The sequence below is a fragment of the Ursus americanus genome, chromosome 2 (assembly GCF_024610735.1).
Source record: "Ursus americanus isolate L20-20 chromosome 2, mUrsAme1.1.p, whole genome shotgun sequence".
NCBI classification, from domain to species: Eukaryota; Metazoa; Chordata; class Mammalia; order Carnivora; family Ursidae; genus Ursus; species Ursus americanus.
Genome location: NC_142128.1, coordinates 17,065,241 through 17,081,082, shown reverse-complemented (window position 1 = coordinate 17,081,082; position 15,842 = coordinate 17,065,241). Strand labels below are relative to the sequence as shown.

The 15,842-nt window shown below is 54.7% G+C and overlaps 2 protein-coding genes across 2 annotated transcripts; one reads left to right on the top strand and one right to left on the bottom strand.

The window, feature by feature from the left end:
- Positions 1-7,919: 7,919 nt before the first annotated feature.
- Positions 7,920-14,321, top strand: TLCD3B (TLC domain containing 3B). Its single transcript, XM_045786264.2, has 5 exons — positions 7,920-8,667; positions 9,536-9,619; positions 12,223-12,457; positions 12,898-12,993; positions 13,209-14,321. The coding sequence occupies exons 1-5, from the start codon at positions 8,543-8,545 to the stop codon at positions 13,494-13,496; spliced, it is 828 nt and encodes a 275-aa protein (XP_045642220.1). The 5' UTR covers positions 7,920-8,542; the 3' UTR covers positions 13,497-14,321.
- Positions 14,322-14,673: 352 nt separating this feature from the next.
- Positions 14,674-15,411, bottom strand: FIMP1 (fertilization-influencing membrane protein 1). Its single transcript, XM_087865548.1, has 3 exons — positions 15,348-15,411; positions 14,883-15,041; positions 14,674-14,765 (listed from the first exon to the last, which is right to left on the bottom strand). Exons 1-3 carry the CDS (start codon positions 15,409-15,411, stop codon positions 14,674-14,676), a joined length of 315 nt encoding a protein of 104 aa, XP_087721674.1.
- Between the last annotated feature and the right edge of the window lie 431 nt (positions 15,412-15,842).

The window sequence follows — 15,842 nt, the reverse complement described above, 5'->3', positions numbered from 1 at the left end:
AAGGTCAGGCAATGGATTCTAGTCGTGCCACTGAGCAAGTCAGCTGACCTCACCGAGCTTGAGTCTCACTTATCGGGAAAGTGGGGTCACCTAAGATCTGAGAGGATGCGTGATGATCGGAGGAAAGGTATGTAGAGTCCCCGGCATAGAACAAGGGCTCATAAAAAAATAGGATAAGAACAACCTGGAATGCATATCACAGTGAGAATTTACAAGGGGCCACATAGGAAGCATGCTTTACACACATCTCATTCACTTATCCTAGCAGCCCAAGGGAGAGGTACGACTGCTCCCCCCCCCCCATCCTCCTTTTAAGAGGTGATAAATCACTTGCATGAGTTCTCCTGGCTGGTTGAGTGACAGAGCTAGGATTTGAGCCCAGGCAAGTGGAACTTTGTGTGTATACACCCGAGGCTCAGAGAGGTTCTGACACTTGACCAAGGTGTCACAGCCAATCTATGGGAGAAAAAAAGGCCTGGCCAGGCTCTTCCTTTTCTCACTCCACTCACCAGTCGTGCCCTTCAGCTTTTTCTACTGCACAGATAAAGGGTGGGACTGGACTTGCCTAGAACAGTGCCTAGCCTGGGACAGGTACAATAAAAGTACTAAATAATAAATGTTCTGGCGCACTGGGCGGGACTCTCCCCAGAGCACGGGTAGGGGGAATTGGACCCTTCCCTGGGTATCATGCGGGAAACAGGCCACTTTTGGCTGCTTATTCTTTACTTATTCACAGCCTTCGGTGATATCACACCTGCACGCCTCCCAGGGCCGGCGCTGCGCAGCACCGAGGCAAAGGGGATGCACGAGACACCATTTGGAAACAGGAGCCTGGAGTAGCAGGAAACGGTAAACTCCAGGCCCCGGGTGAATTGTGTGGCAGGTGTGTGAGCACCGAGTGGGGGTGAGAGACTCTCTTGGGGAGCCAGGCTGGGGTGGGAAAGCGGCTGGAGTCCCTGGAGCCTGGATGGGCACCTAGGGAGTGCCCCCCATGACGCCCCTCTCTACGGGCGCGGTCCTGAGGGCTGCACCCCCCTGCCCCCCAAAACTGGCACGGTCTCCCTCCCTCCTCCGGGGAGTTCAGGCACCCCTAGGACGCCCGGACGAGGGATCACGGTGTGTGGAATGCGACCGGTCTTGGGTTTATTTTACACGCTACACCCGTCTGCAAAAAATCAGGCGCGCGCACGAAAGCTATTCTCTTTCCAGTTCCTCTTCAACACTTCTGATTATTCCAGGAGCCGGTCTCATTTTGCTGCCAGAAGCCCTTTAACACCTCTCTATCCACACTTATCTTGCCATGTCTCATCTATAACAAAGAGAGTGCAGCCCTCCAGCTCAGAATTCAGAGCAGGTGAAAGTATCTAGCTACAAGGTTAGAACACTTTATTTTTTCCATTGTATTTATTTTTTTGTTACCTTCATTTACAGCAAGTGATACTGGTTTTCTATTTTCGGTAGTGATAGTTTCCTTTTAAAGTACGTGGTTAAGAATGGGTACTCTGCCAATCGGACTACTAGGTTCAAATCCCAGCTCTGCCACTTAACTGCCTGTGTGACCTTGAGCAAATCACACCACCTCTCTGTGCCTCGGTTCCCTCCTCTATAAAGGGAAAGTAATAATGGTATCTCCTCCTTAGGTTATTGTGACAACCCATTAGTTAGTATATGTATAGGGCACGGATTGGTGCCTGACATCCAGTATGCGCTTTATCGATGTTTGCTATTGTTAAGTCAAATAGGGTAAAAACAAACAGACACACACAACCCCGAGGTTTAGAGAAAACCTCTTTGGACCAGTCCCACCATTTTCCATGTCAGAAAGCACAGTTTTGAAGAAGATAATTAAGTAACTGAGCTAGGATCTCTGTAGGTCTCTGGATCCCTGATCCATTTACCAGCCACTTCAATCTTCAGTAATTAATGTAACCTCTCGCTGCCTGCATCTGTGGAATGGGACTTTCGCTGGATGTGGAGGCGGTATGTGTAAAAGTGGCAGTATGGTGACTCCAGTGCATTTCAACGCGGCTAATATCGCCCCCAAGGGGACAGAAATAGGTTCTTGGTGGCAAAAAAAAAAAAAAAAAAAAAAAAAAACCAAACCAAAAAACTTTTTAGTATCCTAAGCACAGATATACAGTAGAACTGTGTTATCAAAATTTCATGATGAGTGGTGATTAGGAGACAAATTGTCTAAAAAAGGCTGCGTAGGGGAGAATCATGAAAAAAAAGAAGTTGAGTGCTGTAAACCAAATTTTTCCAACTTGAGTTGTTACCCATAGTGGGTTATGCAGTCAGTGCAAGGGGTCCTGATTAGACAGATGGTGAGGAGAGGATGGTGGGGAGAATGGCCACTCATTACGCAACTAAAGGCTTCATCTTTTTTTTTTTTTAAGATTGTATTTATTTATTTGACAGAGAGAGACAGCCAGCGAGAGAGGGAACACAAGCAGGGGGAGTGGCAGAGGAAGAAGCAGGCTCCCAGCAGAGGAGCCTGATGTGGGGCTTGATCCCAGAACACCGGGACCACGCCCTGAGCCCAAGGCAGACACTTAACGACTGTGCCACCCAGGCGCCCCTAAAGGCTTCATCTTTAACGGTCTTATCTTGTGCGGCGTCTGGGTGGCTCAGTCAAGCGTCTGCCTTGGGCTCAGGTCGTGATCCCAGGGTCCTGAGGTCAGGCTCCCTGCTCAGCGGGGCGTCTCCTTCTCCCTCTTCCTCTGCCCCTCCCCCCTGCTCATGCGCTCTCTCACACTCTCAAATAAATACATAAAATCTTAAAAAAAAAAATCTTACCTTGCTTTGGGTTCAACCTTTAATTTGATGTTCAGAGTCCTACCCAGAGGGGGAAAATGGAGTAACTAAACAAGCAAGAGCCATTCACAGAGATAAGCTCTGAAATTGTGACTGATGTCTACACTGTATTAAAATGATATCTTTTTTGTCTTTAACCTTGCAGTTCCTTTAGGAAAATGAGTTTATGGGTTTTCTATATCTGTTTAACATTATAGAGACCAATGCAGTCAGAAAATAGGATTTTAAAAATCCTACCTTGTTCACTTCCTGTGTAACCTCGGACAAGGTACCAAACCTCTCCGTGCCTCTGTTTTCCCATCTCTGTAAAATAGACACAATAATAAACAACCCGCAAAGCTGTTCCTCCGTTAATGAGGAAATGAGTTGATATTTTTAAGCACTCAGATCAGTGTCTGGCCCATAGTAAATGCTCCATAAGCAGCATTTAATGACCTGGAATTATTATTATACCAGCTTCACGGATGAAGAATTGAGGTCCACAGAGATTGGCCCACCATCATTCAGAGCCTAAATTTGTTTAGCATTTTAAAAATTAATTCCAGCTTAATTTAAATAAAGTGCACACATTTTAAGGGTACGCCTTGGGCACGCTTACCTATGTGTACACTCGTGATCAAAATAGGGGCATTCCTTAGGGCGCCTGGGTGGCACAGCGGTTAAGCGTATGCCTTCGGCTCAGGGCGTGATCCCGGCGTTCTGGGATCGAGCCCCACATCAGGCTCCTCCGCTATGAGCCTGCTTCTTCCTCTCCCACTCCCCCTGCTTGTGTTCCCTCTCTCACTGGCTGTCTCTATCGCTGTCGAATAAATAAATAAAATCTTAAAAAAAAAAATAGGGGCATTCCCAACACCTCAGAGGCTCACTGGGGTCTCCCCTCAGTCAATACCTCCCCCGCCCCAAGTTGAGCGCTATTCTGAATCTTCACCGAAGACATTCTGCCTGTTTTGAACTTCATCCAAATGGAGCCATACAGTCAGCTTCTTTTATTATCCGCAGTCTGAATTTGAAGCCCAGATGGTCCCACCCTAGAAATTGCCATCTTAACTATTATCCTATATTGTGCCGCCTTTTAAAGCCAGGACTCCTTAGGGTGTTCTTATTCTCCCCCTCCTTCCTTTTCCTGACTCCTTTTTCAGCTCTGCCCGAAACAAAGGTGTCCGTCAAGCCATCGACGAATTCTAATTGGTCAGTTCTGCATTAGAAGGCCCGGCACGGTCCCGCCCCGCCAGAGGAGGGCCCTCGGCCAGGACGCATACGATAGGGCACATGTGTCAAGAGGTGGGCCAATGGGAGGAGAGCGTGTTCTAAACCGTCCACCCGTCCACCAATGGGAGCGTGGTGTTCCCGCCCTCTTCAACTGCCCGGCTGCCTCAGCCTCGTGCCCTTGCAGTTTGACACCTTTCTTGTGTCCTAGAAGAAGGGGCCCTCGAAGCTGCCTAGGAGATGCAGGATGGCGGGCCCCAACTCCTTGCACCCTCCCTGGGCCTCCTGCACCCCTCCCCTCCCTGTGGTGGATGGGAGGGGAGACTTTTCCAGACAAAAATAACATATATGTAAATATGTATGTTTTCAGGGGTTCTGTTGTTTCTTGGGTTTTTTTCTCTGTTACTGGGATAATGCCTTGGTTTTTTCTTTTTAAAAAAGTATTATTTTTCAATTTCAAATATCTTTACAATTTGAACACCCTCTTTGGTTTTTCTGAGTTCTGGGTGCTGATGAGAATCACCAGCCTCCCTCTGTAGCCTCCACCTTGCCCCTCAGAGGTGAGAACCTAGGAGAAGGGAGAGGGGACTGGAAGAGCTTGGGGGCGGGCAGAGAACGAGATGGGTTGGAGATCATAAGAAGGAGTAGGCACATCCTTAGGGTTGAAGGATGAAGAGAAGAAATTTTAAGGTGTGATATGGATTGGGAGGTGTGGACCAGCTCCAGGAAAATGAATGAAATGCTTGGAATGGGTTGATTTAAAAAAAAAAATTAGGATGCCCAACTGTCCTGGAGGAGGGATATTTAAAGTGCAATAAAGATCCCAAAGTGGGGCACCTGGGTGGCTCAGTCGCTTACGCACCTGCCTTGGATTGAGGTCATGATCTCCCAGTCCTGGGGTCCTGGGATTGAGCCCCACCTTGGGCTTCCTGCTCAGCGGGGAGTCTGCTTCTCTCTCTCCCTCTGCTCCACCCCCCCCCCCGCCCGCTCCTGCTCTTTCTGTCCTTTTCAAATAAATAAAATCTTTAAAAAAAAAAATCCCAAAGAGATTAGGGAAGAACAATGCCTCATGGGTTACAGATGAATGGATCCCATGGGCCGCTGAGTTATCAGGGTGAAGGGAGTCTCTGGGTCTAAGGGACGCTGTGGGTTCTCATGCTCATCTTTTCTCACCTTCTCTACCCCAGACAGGCATGACCCTGCTCTTTGTACTGGGCTGCATTTTCTTCCCACTGAGCTTCACTGCCCTCTGCTGGGGCCTGCAGAACCACCCCACCCTGCGGATGGAGAGACCCGAGGCTGTTTTGGTGGCGTCCAAGTAAGAGGACAGGGTGAGGGCGTCCTTCCTGGGCCAGGGCTGGTGGAGCTGATCTCCTGCTTTCAGGAAGAGTTAGTGGTGACAGCAGGAGCAGAGTGTGTGTGTGTGTGTGTGTGTGTGTGTGTGTGTGTGAGTGCGTGTGCCAGGGGTAGATTAAAACTCAAAAGAAACTGGCTAGGGGATCTTTTGCAAGTTATTTAACCTCTCTGAACTTCAGAGCCCCCCCCCCAACTTGTAAATGGGTTACTAAGAACACCCACCTTCCAGTCTTCATGGAGACCTTGTGCGAGGATAGGTGAATTCATGTCTGTGAAATAGGGGTGGCCAACTCCTGCAAGGAACAAGGCTGTAGGCTCTGTGGGGATGACTGGTGAGCTGGAGGACTCAACATTCAGCCCACTGAATGAAGCAGCAGCTGCTTGGCTCCCGCCAAACATTGTGGAGCTAGAATATGGGCTCCATGTTGTCTGACTTTCTGGTTCTTTCTCAAAAGAAGTTGAGCTTCGATGTGAAATCACCTAATTTGCAAACACTGACAAATAAGTTAGAATTTAAGAAAATACTATCCCGGCAACGCCAGACTGGCTAAGCAAAGCATGTTTGTGGGCCAGATCGGGCCCTTCCGCTGCCAATTTATGACCTGTTTGACACAGCTTAATACACGTGTGAACTATCATGGAAACTTAGGTAGGAGAGGGAGCAGACGGAAGGCAGAATTTACTTGGGTGTCTGGGTGAATTCCTGGAGGACAGAAAAGTGTCTCTGCCGGCTGTAGTTCAGGTCATCCAGAGAGAAGCCGCGCCTTGACCAGGTTTGTAGTCCTCAATCAAGTAGTTATGGTGCCCTACCATTGCCCACCCACCCCCAACTGAGCTTTGCTCTTTGGCTTTGGAGCTATCCAGTTTTGCCAGTTCTCATAGCTGTGTTATCTTGGGCAAGTTTTTTGTCTTTTTTTTTTTCCCCTTCAATCTCTGAACCCGTTTCTTGTCTATAAAACAGATATTACCATCTGGGAAGATTAAATAAGAACATAAACCACATTGCCTCATGGTCAGCACATAGTAAACATACACAAGTTGGGTCCTTTTCCCCTTAGAGGAAGCCCTGAGGTCAAGAAGCTAGATCCACTATTGCCCCTAAATTGTCCCTAACTCCTTCTGCCAAAGGCCAGAGACCTCTCAGTCTATTCCTTCCGCTGACACTAGAGGGCAGCACAAAATTGCATATCCAGCCCTCAGCCTCTCTTTTGGGGAGGAAATGGAATGGTCTTTGGACAGGCAAAGACAAATAGTGGGGCTGCTTATTGAGGTGTACCTTAGGGTAGGCCTGGAAACCAGAGTACGATTTGGGTACAAGGCCCCAGGTCATGCAGAAGTCCGTAGGACAGTGGAGTTCAGGACAGGAAGGCCAAATTCCAGGAAGCAGCACGAAAGGGTGAGAAGCAGCTCAGAGGCCAGCGGGGTTCCAGCTGGGCTTCGGACATGCAGCGTGACCCTGGCCAAGTCACTGTGCCTCGGTTTCCTTGTGGTTGAATGAGGGGTTTGAACCACCTAATCCCTGGGGTCCTTTCCCACTGGGAAACTGCTGTTCTGTGAAGTCCCCAAGGAAGGGGAGTCAGGAAGATAAGAAACCTGAAGAAAAAGCGAGTGACCAGTGCTTAGGGGAGGCCAGGAGAGGCCAGGCAGCCTGAGGGACAGGGGCAAGAGCATCGTCCCATTCCAGGTGGGTTTTCAGAGAGGCAGGGTTTCCTCACCCTCTTCAAACCCTGTAGTCACTCTAATACCCAGCATGGGAGGGCTCCGGCCTCTTCTAAATATGTCACCTTGGGGAGGGCCACCGTAGGCTTCAGGACCATTTCTTGACTTGCAAGAACGGGACAAGTGCTGTTACCTCAGGGCTATTACAATTGTTAGACAAGATCACCGGACAGCCTTGCAGTGAAGATGGGCTCTAGGGGCACCTCACTTCTCCCTATAGTTTTCCCCCTTCCCATTGGAGTGAAGGATGTGGGGGGGTCTCTGAGCCGGAAGGAGGCTGTCTGGAGGTGTTTTTATTCTCATCCAGTGCTTAAACTCATCCTTCAGAGACAGCAAGACGCACCACTTTGTCTCACTCCCTCCTCCAAGGAATCCTTTTCCTCTCTGCTGGAGTGGCACCCCGAAACTGGGACCCCAGTAGGCCACTTGGGAGGCACTGGCAGAGAAGAAATGGCAGGCATTTGCCATGTGCTGGTGGGAAACAGGGTCAAGCCCCCATCTGGGGGCTCAGAGCCCCCTCCCAGCTGGCCAGGGTGCCCAGGGCCACCTTCCTCCCCAAGAGGAGAGCCGACCCTCCACTGGTCCATGTCCCCAGCAGCCCCCTATGCCGCAGCTGCTGTCTCTTTAAGGGCCTCCCCCTCCCTCTTTCTTTGCTCCCCCCCATCTCTGTCGCAGCCGCTGCTGTGGCTCAGAGCTGCATGGGGAGACGCTGCTGCAGGTCCGGTTTCTTGGTGTCTGGTCGGTGCCATCATTCCCCACCCCTCCCCCGCCCTCCCCAAGCTGGTGACTCCCCCCTCCCCCTCCCCCTCCCCACCGAGGGGGCAGGGGGCTGGGCAGGAACTCACTATAATGCCCCGTGCAGCCTCCCGGCCGGGCGGCAAGGACCGTGGCGGCAGCGAGAGGCGGGAGAGCAGTGCTGACCGCTGACCACTTGCCCAGCCGCTCCTCTTGTCTCCTTCCCTCCCTCCCTTCTCCCTCCCTCCCTCTCTCCCTCCTTCTCAGGGCTGGCACCACAGTCCCACCCCGCCTTCTCGGGTCCTCCCAGCCTCTCCACGTAAGCCCCCCCTCCCCACCTGCCTCTTCTCTCCCTCCCCTCCCCCACCCACATCCTCCTCCTCCGGTACCCTCTCCCTCTCTGTCCTCTTATCAAGTCCTCTCCTCCTGTCTCGCTTCCAGACCTCTGGCCAGCTTCCTCCCGCTCCCTTTCCCGGATCCTCCCTCTACCCAGTCTCTCCCCATTTCCCCAGTCTCATTTAACTCCCTTTCTCCCTTCCTCTGGGCTGACTCGCCTGCCCCATCCCATCCCCACCCTGTCCCCTTTGTGCCCCTTTTTCTTTTTCTCTCTCCTTCCCTGGCTTGGTGTCCCTTCTCCACCTCTAACTCCCTTCAGCTCGGCCTCCCTGTCCCCTCACGGCCGCCAGCCTCCCTGCCCGAGGCCTGAGCCACCATGCTGACCCCAATGGTGGCTGGGGGGGTGGTGTTCCCCGGACTCTTCCTCCTCTCCAAGAACACGCTCCAGCGGCTGCCCCAGCTGCGCTGGGAGGAGGCTGACGCGGTCATTGTCTCAGCCAGGTAAACTGCATCCCTTCCCCTCGGCCCCTCTCCCCTTCTCAGGCATTATGGGGGTGGAAGGGACCCCAGTCCTTCCCTGGACCCTTGGCCCATTAGGGACTGGGGGTTCCTGAAGTGGTTGGTGGGCTTTACCTCCAAGCTTCCTGCCCCCTTCACTGCCTTACTCACTGTCCCAGGAGACCTCGTCCAAACCCAGCCATCTGGTCTACTAGTATCCAGACTGCTTTTCTTCCCTCTCCCCCATTCACCCTCCCACCCTCCAAAACAGGACCAGCATGTGACTAAAACATTCCTATAAGATATTAGGGAACAAGGCGAGGGGCAGAGAGCTGTATATTAGTCAGGGCACATGTATGGGGGTACAAAAGATAGAGGAGTGAAGGTAGAACTCCGTACAAGCTGGAATGAGGGCCAGAGTTGGGGAGGGGAGCATGGGGACAGTCAAAGAGTGAGCGGGAAAGTGGCTGGGGGAATATGGGGTCACCAAGGAATGGCGTGGTGACTGGAAGGCTGAGTGCTGCGAGAACAGGCCTGGGGCACCCCCTTGCCATCCAGGGCTGTCCCTGTGCTGCCCCTCCCCAGGAAGAGACCTTGTTATCAGCATTGTCTCACCTCAAGATGACCTCCCTGGTGTCCTCCTGAGAAGAGGGCCACTCAGTGTCCACGACTGACCAAGGGAGGAGTGGGGTGTAATGAGTAGCAGCAGCGGGGGGGGGGGTCCTGGAGCCTGAGGTTGGGGGTGAGCCCTGGGCAGGCTGGCCTCAGGCAGAGACAGGCAGAGAGTGGCCCGAGGCGCAGTAGCTGGACAGTAAAGAGGAGAAACCGAGGGCTGCATCCCCTTCTACCTCTGCTTCCTCTTTCTCCCTAGGCTAGTGTCCTCTGTCCAAGCCGTCATGGCCTCCACCGCTGGCTACATCGTTTCCACCTCCTGCAAACACATCATAGATGACCAGTAAGTGCCTCAAGACCACCTTTGCCCAAGTTCCTGCAGCCCATGTGCGTGTGTGACTCCCGAGGACCCCAGGTCTTCTAGGGGACTCTTTCAGTGGTCCCCAAGCCCTTCACTTGGGACCGAGCAAGTTAACTGCATTAGCTGCAACTCAACACCTAGGGATAAATTTATCCATGTCCTGTCCTTAAAGGTCAGAGCCAGGGGGTAAAGGAGTGGGGATCAAAAAGGATTGTCAGCGGCTCTTAGGCTTCCTGGCCTCTCATATCGTAGTAGGTCCTGTGTGCCCTTTCCTCCCCACCTCTTCCCCCCCTTACATCCCTCAGACCCCTTTTCTAACCAGCACCCAACTGGGCTGCCTCCCTCCTCATGCCAGGCTCACCCCTCAGCTCCTCCCAGAATCCAGGTGTCCAGTCCCAGCTCCGTGCACAAGAGGGAGACAGAGGAGAGAGATGACAGAGACAAGGCCACTAATGGTTCGCCCGTGGGGGGTGGGGTGGGGGAAGGGGGAAGAGGCCAGACTTTGGCACTGTAGGCTGCTGCAGTGCCTGGTGCTTGCCAAGAAAGCCCAGGCCTGAGAGGTGGGGCCGTAGGAGGAAGGAGAGGGGCCCTGTCCGTGGTGCTGACGGGCCGGCTCCAGGTGACCCGCGGGCTGCTGCAGATTGCTCATTGGGGTGCTGAAGAAGCCCCATGCTTCACTTCTGGCCCTGACCCCCTTCTCTGGCAACTGTGGGGCTGCAGGAACATTGTCTGGAGGACCCTGACCTGGCGGTGCCCCTCTTTCTCTCCAGATGAGTTCCCTTTCTGTGGAGGGAGGTACATCCCTTCCTGGAAGGGCTGCCCTGACGAGGCATTGAGCTGCGTGAGTCAAATGCCTAAAGCAGTCTGGCTCTTGCACAGTGGGTGCTTAACTCTTCTTCAGGTCCCATTTGGTAACTGGGCTTCCTCTTCCCCTCCGCCCTTCTGCTCCACCCCTGGGTCTTTCTTGCTCTCGCCTTCTCAGTCAGAGGTCACCTTTCCACTTTTATATTTCCTCTCCCCCCACCCAGGGCTGTTCTTGTCCTTTCCCCTGTAATCCTCAGGTGGGTGGGGAAGATCAGGGTTAATCCAGGGACAACAGCTGTTCCTACTTCTGAGCACCTAACTGCTGAGAGTGTGGGGACGGGTTTAACTCTTCAAGTTAAACCAGGACTGGTCTCCCCACAGGCCACATGGCTCCTGGGGTGGCTCTCCCAGCTATTCTTGCTCCAACTCCCTTTGGGCCAGTTGGACCCCTTTCCACCAGGGCTGTCCCTGCTTTCCTGCCCTGTGTGGCTAACCTGGGCTGCTGCTCCCTCACCTCTCTCCCTTTCTTCATGCTCCAGTATGAGTCTCGGGTTCTCTTTGCCCCAAATCATCCCTGCTGGAGTGGACTGCCTGTCTCCTTGCAGACTGGTCTTCCCAGGGTTTGCAGTCTGTCTCCATCTCACCTGATCCTTCGCTGGCCTCCCCCCGGGCCCTCATTCCTCCTCTCCCTTGGGCAGCTCCTCATATATGGTCTCAGCTCCTTTTCTGTGTCACTCCGGCTGACTTTGCTTTCATCCCTCCACCTAGCTGGGCCAGTTCCCTGACCTTGCACTCCCACCTTAGACCTGCCACGGGGCTATAGCATTTAAGAGAAAGTGCTCAACGGGCTGAGTCAAGAAGAAAAATGCAATATTGCATATTCAGGCACTTTTCATTTTTGTTTACTCTCAAAGTACACAGAACTTTCTCTGTTCTTGGCTCCTTTTGCTCAGCGTTTTCTCCATTAACGCTTGGCTGTACCTGAAAAAAACAAGAGGTTGGGCGACATTCGGGCAGAATTTGCAGCCCTAACAGCACCACCAAGTCCCCAGTGTGGCTTGTCTGTGACACCTGTCTCGAATCTTCTAGGGACAGTGGAGCCAGACTTCCCGTGGTTGGTTATTCCTTGGCCAAATCACTTAGTCTCTCAGTTTCCTCATCTGTAAAAGGGGGGTGGGAACCATCCCCACTTTGTGTCGGGTTTTTGTGGGGAGTGAATAAGTTTATGCATGTAAAATGTTTTGGATATTAGAACAATGCCCGCGTGTCAGTGGATGTCAGCCAAGACGACCCCTCTCCGCTGCTCTTGCCTCTTCTGCTGTTATTTGTGCTAACCTCAGCTGTCTCTCAGATCTTGCCTGAGCTTGCTCTCTCACTCTGTCACTGCCCTGTGGTCTGTGGCTGTCCTTTGTGGTCTTTTCCCTACCTCCCCTCTCCCCATATTGCAGAGAGAGAGAGAGAGAGAGAGAGAATATGAATGAACGAATGATGAATGAAGGAACATGAAAAATGGGTGGGTTCTGAGGTCAGAGAGCCCGGGTTTGATTCACAGCACTCCTACCTGTCAGCGTTGTGACCATCCGACCTTGGGCCAGTCTCTTGCTCTCTACCCTTGGGTTCCATCACAGAACTCGAGAGTCCCGCCATCTCAGGGTTGCTGTGAATATCGCTTGCGATCTGACTCCCGGTGGCCCATCCAGCGCTGACCCGGGCACCTGGTCGCTGCTCTAGCCATCTCCTTTCCTCTCTGATCCCCGCCCCTCTCTCTCTCCGCCCAACAGACACTGGCTTTCCTCTGCCTACACGCAATTTGCAGTGCCCTACTTCATCTATGACATCTACGCCATGTTCCTCTGTCACTGGCACAAGCACCAGGTCAAGGGGCACGGAGGGGACGAAGGGGGGGCCAGAGCCCCGGGCAGCACCTGGGCCGTGGCGCGCGGCTACCTGCACAAGGAGTTCCTCATGGTGCTCCACCACGCCGTCATGGTGCTCGTATGCTTCCCGCTGTCGGTGGTGAGTTGGGGTGCTGAAAGCCAGGGCCCGCTGTCCTGCTCGCGCCAGCACTGCAGGAGCCCGGGAAGCCCTGTGGCCGGGTCCCCCAGCAGCAGGGCAGACCCAGGATGGAGAGTCCCCACAGAGGGATTCCTGAGCCCCAGACCAGCCCCAAATAGCAACAGGGTCTGGGGTCAGCCTGGCCCGGGCTGGATCTGCCCAGCCGTGGTGCCTGGGAGCCCTGGTTGCCGGTCTCTGCGCCTCAGTTTCCTCATCTGTAACTTAAGGTATAGAGTCTCCCTGGCAGGATGGTTGGGGGGATACGGTGACGTCATGCTCGCAGCTTTGCCGATGCACACAGGTGTTCAGACTTTCCAAGTTGAGCATCTGCCAAAGTGGCCCCAGAGAAGAAGGAGGGAGTCCAGGGTGAGGCCCGCCTAGTTCCTCCCTCTCCTTCGCAGGTGTGGCGTCAGGGCAAGGGAGATTTCTTTCTAGGCTGCTTGCTGATGGCTGAGGTCAGCACCCCCTTCGTCTGCCTTGGCAAGATCCTCATCCAGGTGAGAGGGTGCCTGAGGGTGTGTGAGCCTGGAGGGAGGGCGCTTTCAGGGACCTTCAGGGATTCTTGAACGGGCCAGGTCTGGGAGGGGCCCCAGGCCCGGGGTCAGGGGCGGTGGGGCCCAGGGTGCTGAGGAGGGGAAGGGTGCTGGCGTTGGGGCACCTGCTCTGCACCCCTCCCCCCTGCTCTCTGACCTCCCCCCCGTCCCCCCCACAGTACAAGCAGCAGCACACTCTGCTGCACAAGGTGAACGGGGCCCTGATGCTCATCAGCTTCCTCTGCTGTCGGGTGCTGCTCTTCCCCTACCTGTACTGGGCCTACGGGCGGCACGCTGGCCTGCCGCTGCTCGCCGTGCCGCTCGCCATCCCGGCGCACGTCAACCTGGGCGCCGCGCTGCTCCTGGCCCCCCAGCTCTACTGGTTCTTCCTTATCTGCCGCGGGGCCTGCCGCCTCTTCCGGCCCCGGGGCTCCCCGCCGCCCTCTCCCTGTCAGACCCAGGACTGAGGGTGGGGCCGGGGGACCCTCCCCACCCCACCCCACCCCATACCTTGGGGATGGGGCTCTGGGGCTGCCGGGCCTGGGGGTGGGAGCCAGAGGCCTCTTGCCCTGACAGCCCCAGGACCGACAGGTGTACTGCAAAGGGGTGGGACATCTCCCCCCGGGGGCAGAGGGTCAGGGACCAGGTGAAAGGCACGGAGGGGGAGCCTCTTCTCCCAGCAGTGCCTGAGCTGAAGATAGCAAACCCCTTCCTGCACACCCCTTCTCCCATCACCAACCCTGGGGCCCTGGGGAAGCAAAGGACAGAGGAAGGGGACATCACTTCCCATCCACTGAGGGCTAGAGGGCCGTGGGGAAACTGACTCAAGGGGACCAGGACTCAGAGAATGTGGGGGAGGCCCTGCTGCCAAGGCCATCCCAGCCAGCCCCCCTGCTGCAGACTCTTCTCAGTTCCCACACCATCTGGGAGGGAGGGGACACCTTAACCTCCCCCCGCAGGCCTTGCTTGGGGCTAGCTGCCTCCACTGCTCCTCTCTCTTGGGGAGGCCAGCCTGAGGAGTCTTATTTATTTTATTTATTTGCCCAAATCCATACTAGTCTGTGGGGGTGGGGGGAGGGAGGTGGCTGCTACCCCCAACCTTCCTAGTGCTGAGCAACCCCGGGGGCGGGTGAGGGGGCACCCCGTCCCTTCCCCACTAGGCTGCACATCTTGCCCTCGGGCCCTGGCATGTCCCTGGTGCTACAGACCTCTCAAGGCTTCCTCCAGTCTGGGGTCAGGGGACCCTGGGAGGTGCTTTCCAGACCGCTAATAAAGACGATCTGATCTGCGTGAACGCCACCAAGGCCCTCTTCACCCAGTTCTTTGGTGCAGGGAAGGGTGGGGGGTCTGGGGGTAGAAAGCACGGATGACCCCAGGATGGGGCAGGACCCCCTGCCTGGTTACCGAGCAGTCAGGGAAGAGAAAAGCAGACTTTTATTCAGCAGGAGAGGAGGGCGGGTTTGGGCACTCAGGGCAGAGTCCAGGGCCCTTGTCCGTCTCCTCAGGCCCCTTTCTGCCAGGTCCTATGGGATATGAGATCAGAAGTGGGAGGCCACACTAGGCTTTTGGGTCCTTCAGCCTCTCCCAAGGCAGGCTGAGGCGGGAGGGGTCAGCAAAAATGGGAGTGGCAGGGGAAGGGGGGCCTTACATGTGTGTGCAGAACTGGTAAAGGAGGAAGAGGAAGGCCACCACCAGAGCGCCCACAAGGATGTGATGGAAGAACTCGGAGTTGGATCCTGTTAGACAGGGAGGGGGACATGGGGACCCTGGCCTCCTTTCCAATGGAAGGGCCAAGGGCAGTTCTTCTCCAGGCCCTGGCAAGGAAGGAAGCCCCTTCTCAGGCGGGTTCATACCTGAGTTAACAAAGATGACAGGTTTCTCTCCAATAAACTGGGCCACGGCCAGGAGCCTGGCTTGGTCTGAGTCTGGGTAATCAAAGAAGTCAGGTCTGTCTATGAAGAGCAGAGACTCTGCTCCCCGGGCCAAGGTGTTGGCACTCTCCCGGCTGGGTGCTAGGGAGCAAAGTCTACATCAAGAATCAAGCAGGCCCCTGCCCTCCACCCCAAGAGGCTGTAGCCGACCCAGGACCCTGTCAGGCCACACAGCCTTAGTGTGCTGGGGAGGGGCTTGGTTTTGTTCCAGGAACTTCTCAAGGATCGGCTGAGCTCTCCATGCGAAGGCCCATGCTGGATGGGGAGGGTGGGAGAGACATGTGGAGGGAGAAGAAGGCCCTTGCTTGGCCTCCCAGCTCCTAAGGCAGATTGACCCTTCACCCCCAAGACTTCCTCCTCCCCACTGCTCCCAGGACAGCTTCCCACCTGTTTTTATGGTCCCCAGTCCAACCAGCCACACCCATGCCCATGCCCACTGCCACAGCCCCATGACCCTTCCACTCCTGTGACAGGGGTGGGGGCTCTGTGATGTCACAGCCTGGGGCCATTCTGAGCACAAGCTATGGGGTGAGGGGAGAGAGAAAGTGCTGGGAGCTGGGACTCTTCCCCCCAAGTCCCCACATCCGAAGAAGACATTTTGGGACCCCCGCCCCCAGGGCCTTCATCCTTTGGGGTGAGGCTGATGATAAAACAGTAACAGGGGCAGCCCCAGCATTTAGAAATAGGAGGTACTTGGGGCAAGCTTGCTGGAAGCTGGGACTAAGGAGAACTGCAATCGTGTAGCAGGCACAGTCTTTCCTGGGGTGGGGGCAGGGCTAAACACCTCCCGTTACCCCTGGAATCCACTCTCTCCATGGACGCCCTTGCCCACCACAGCTAGCCTGTCCTCATTATACGGAAAAGGGAACCAAGGCATAGATG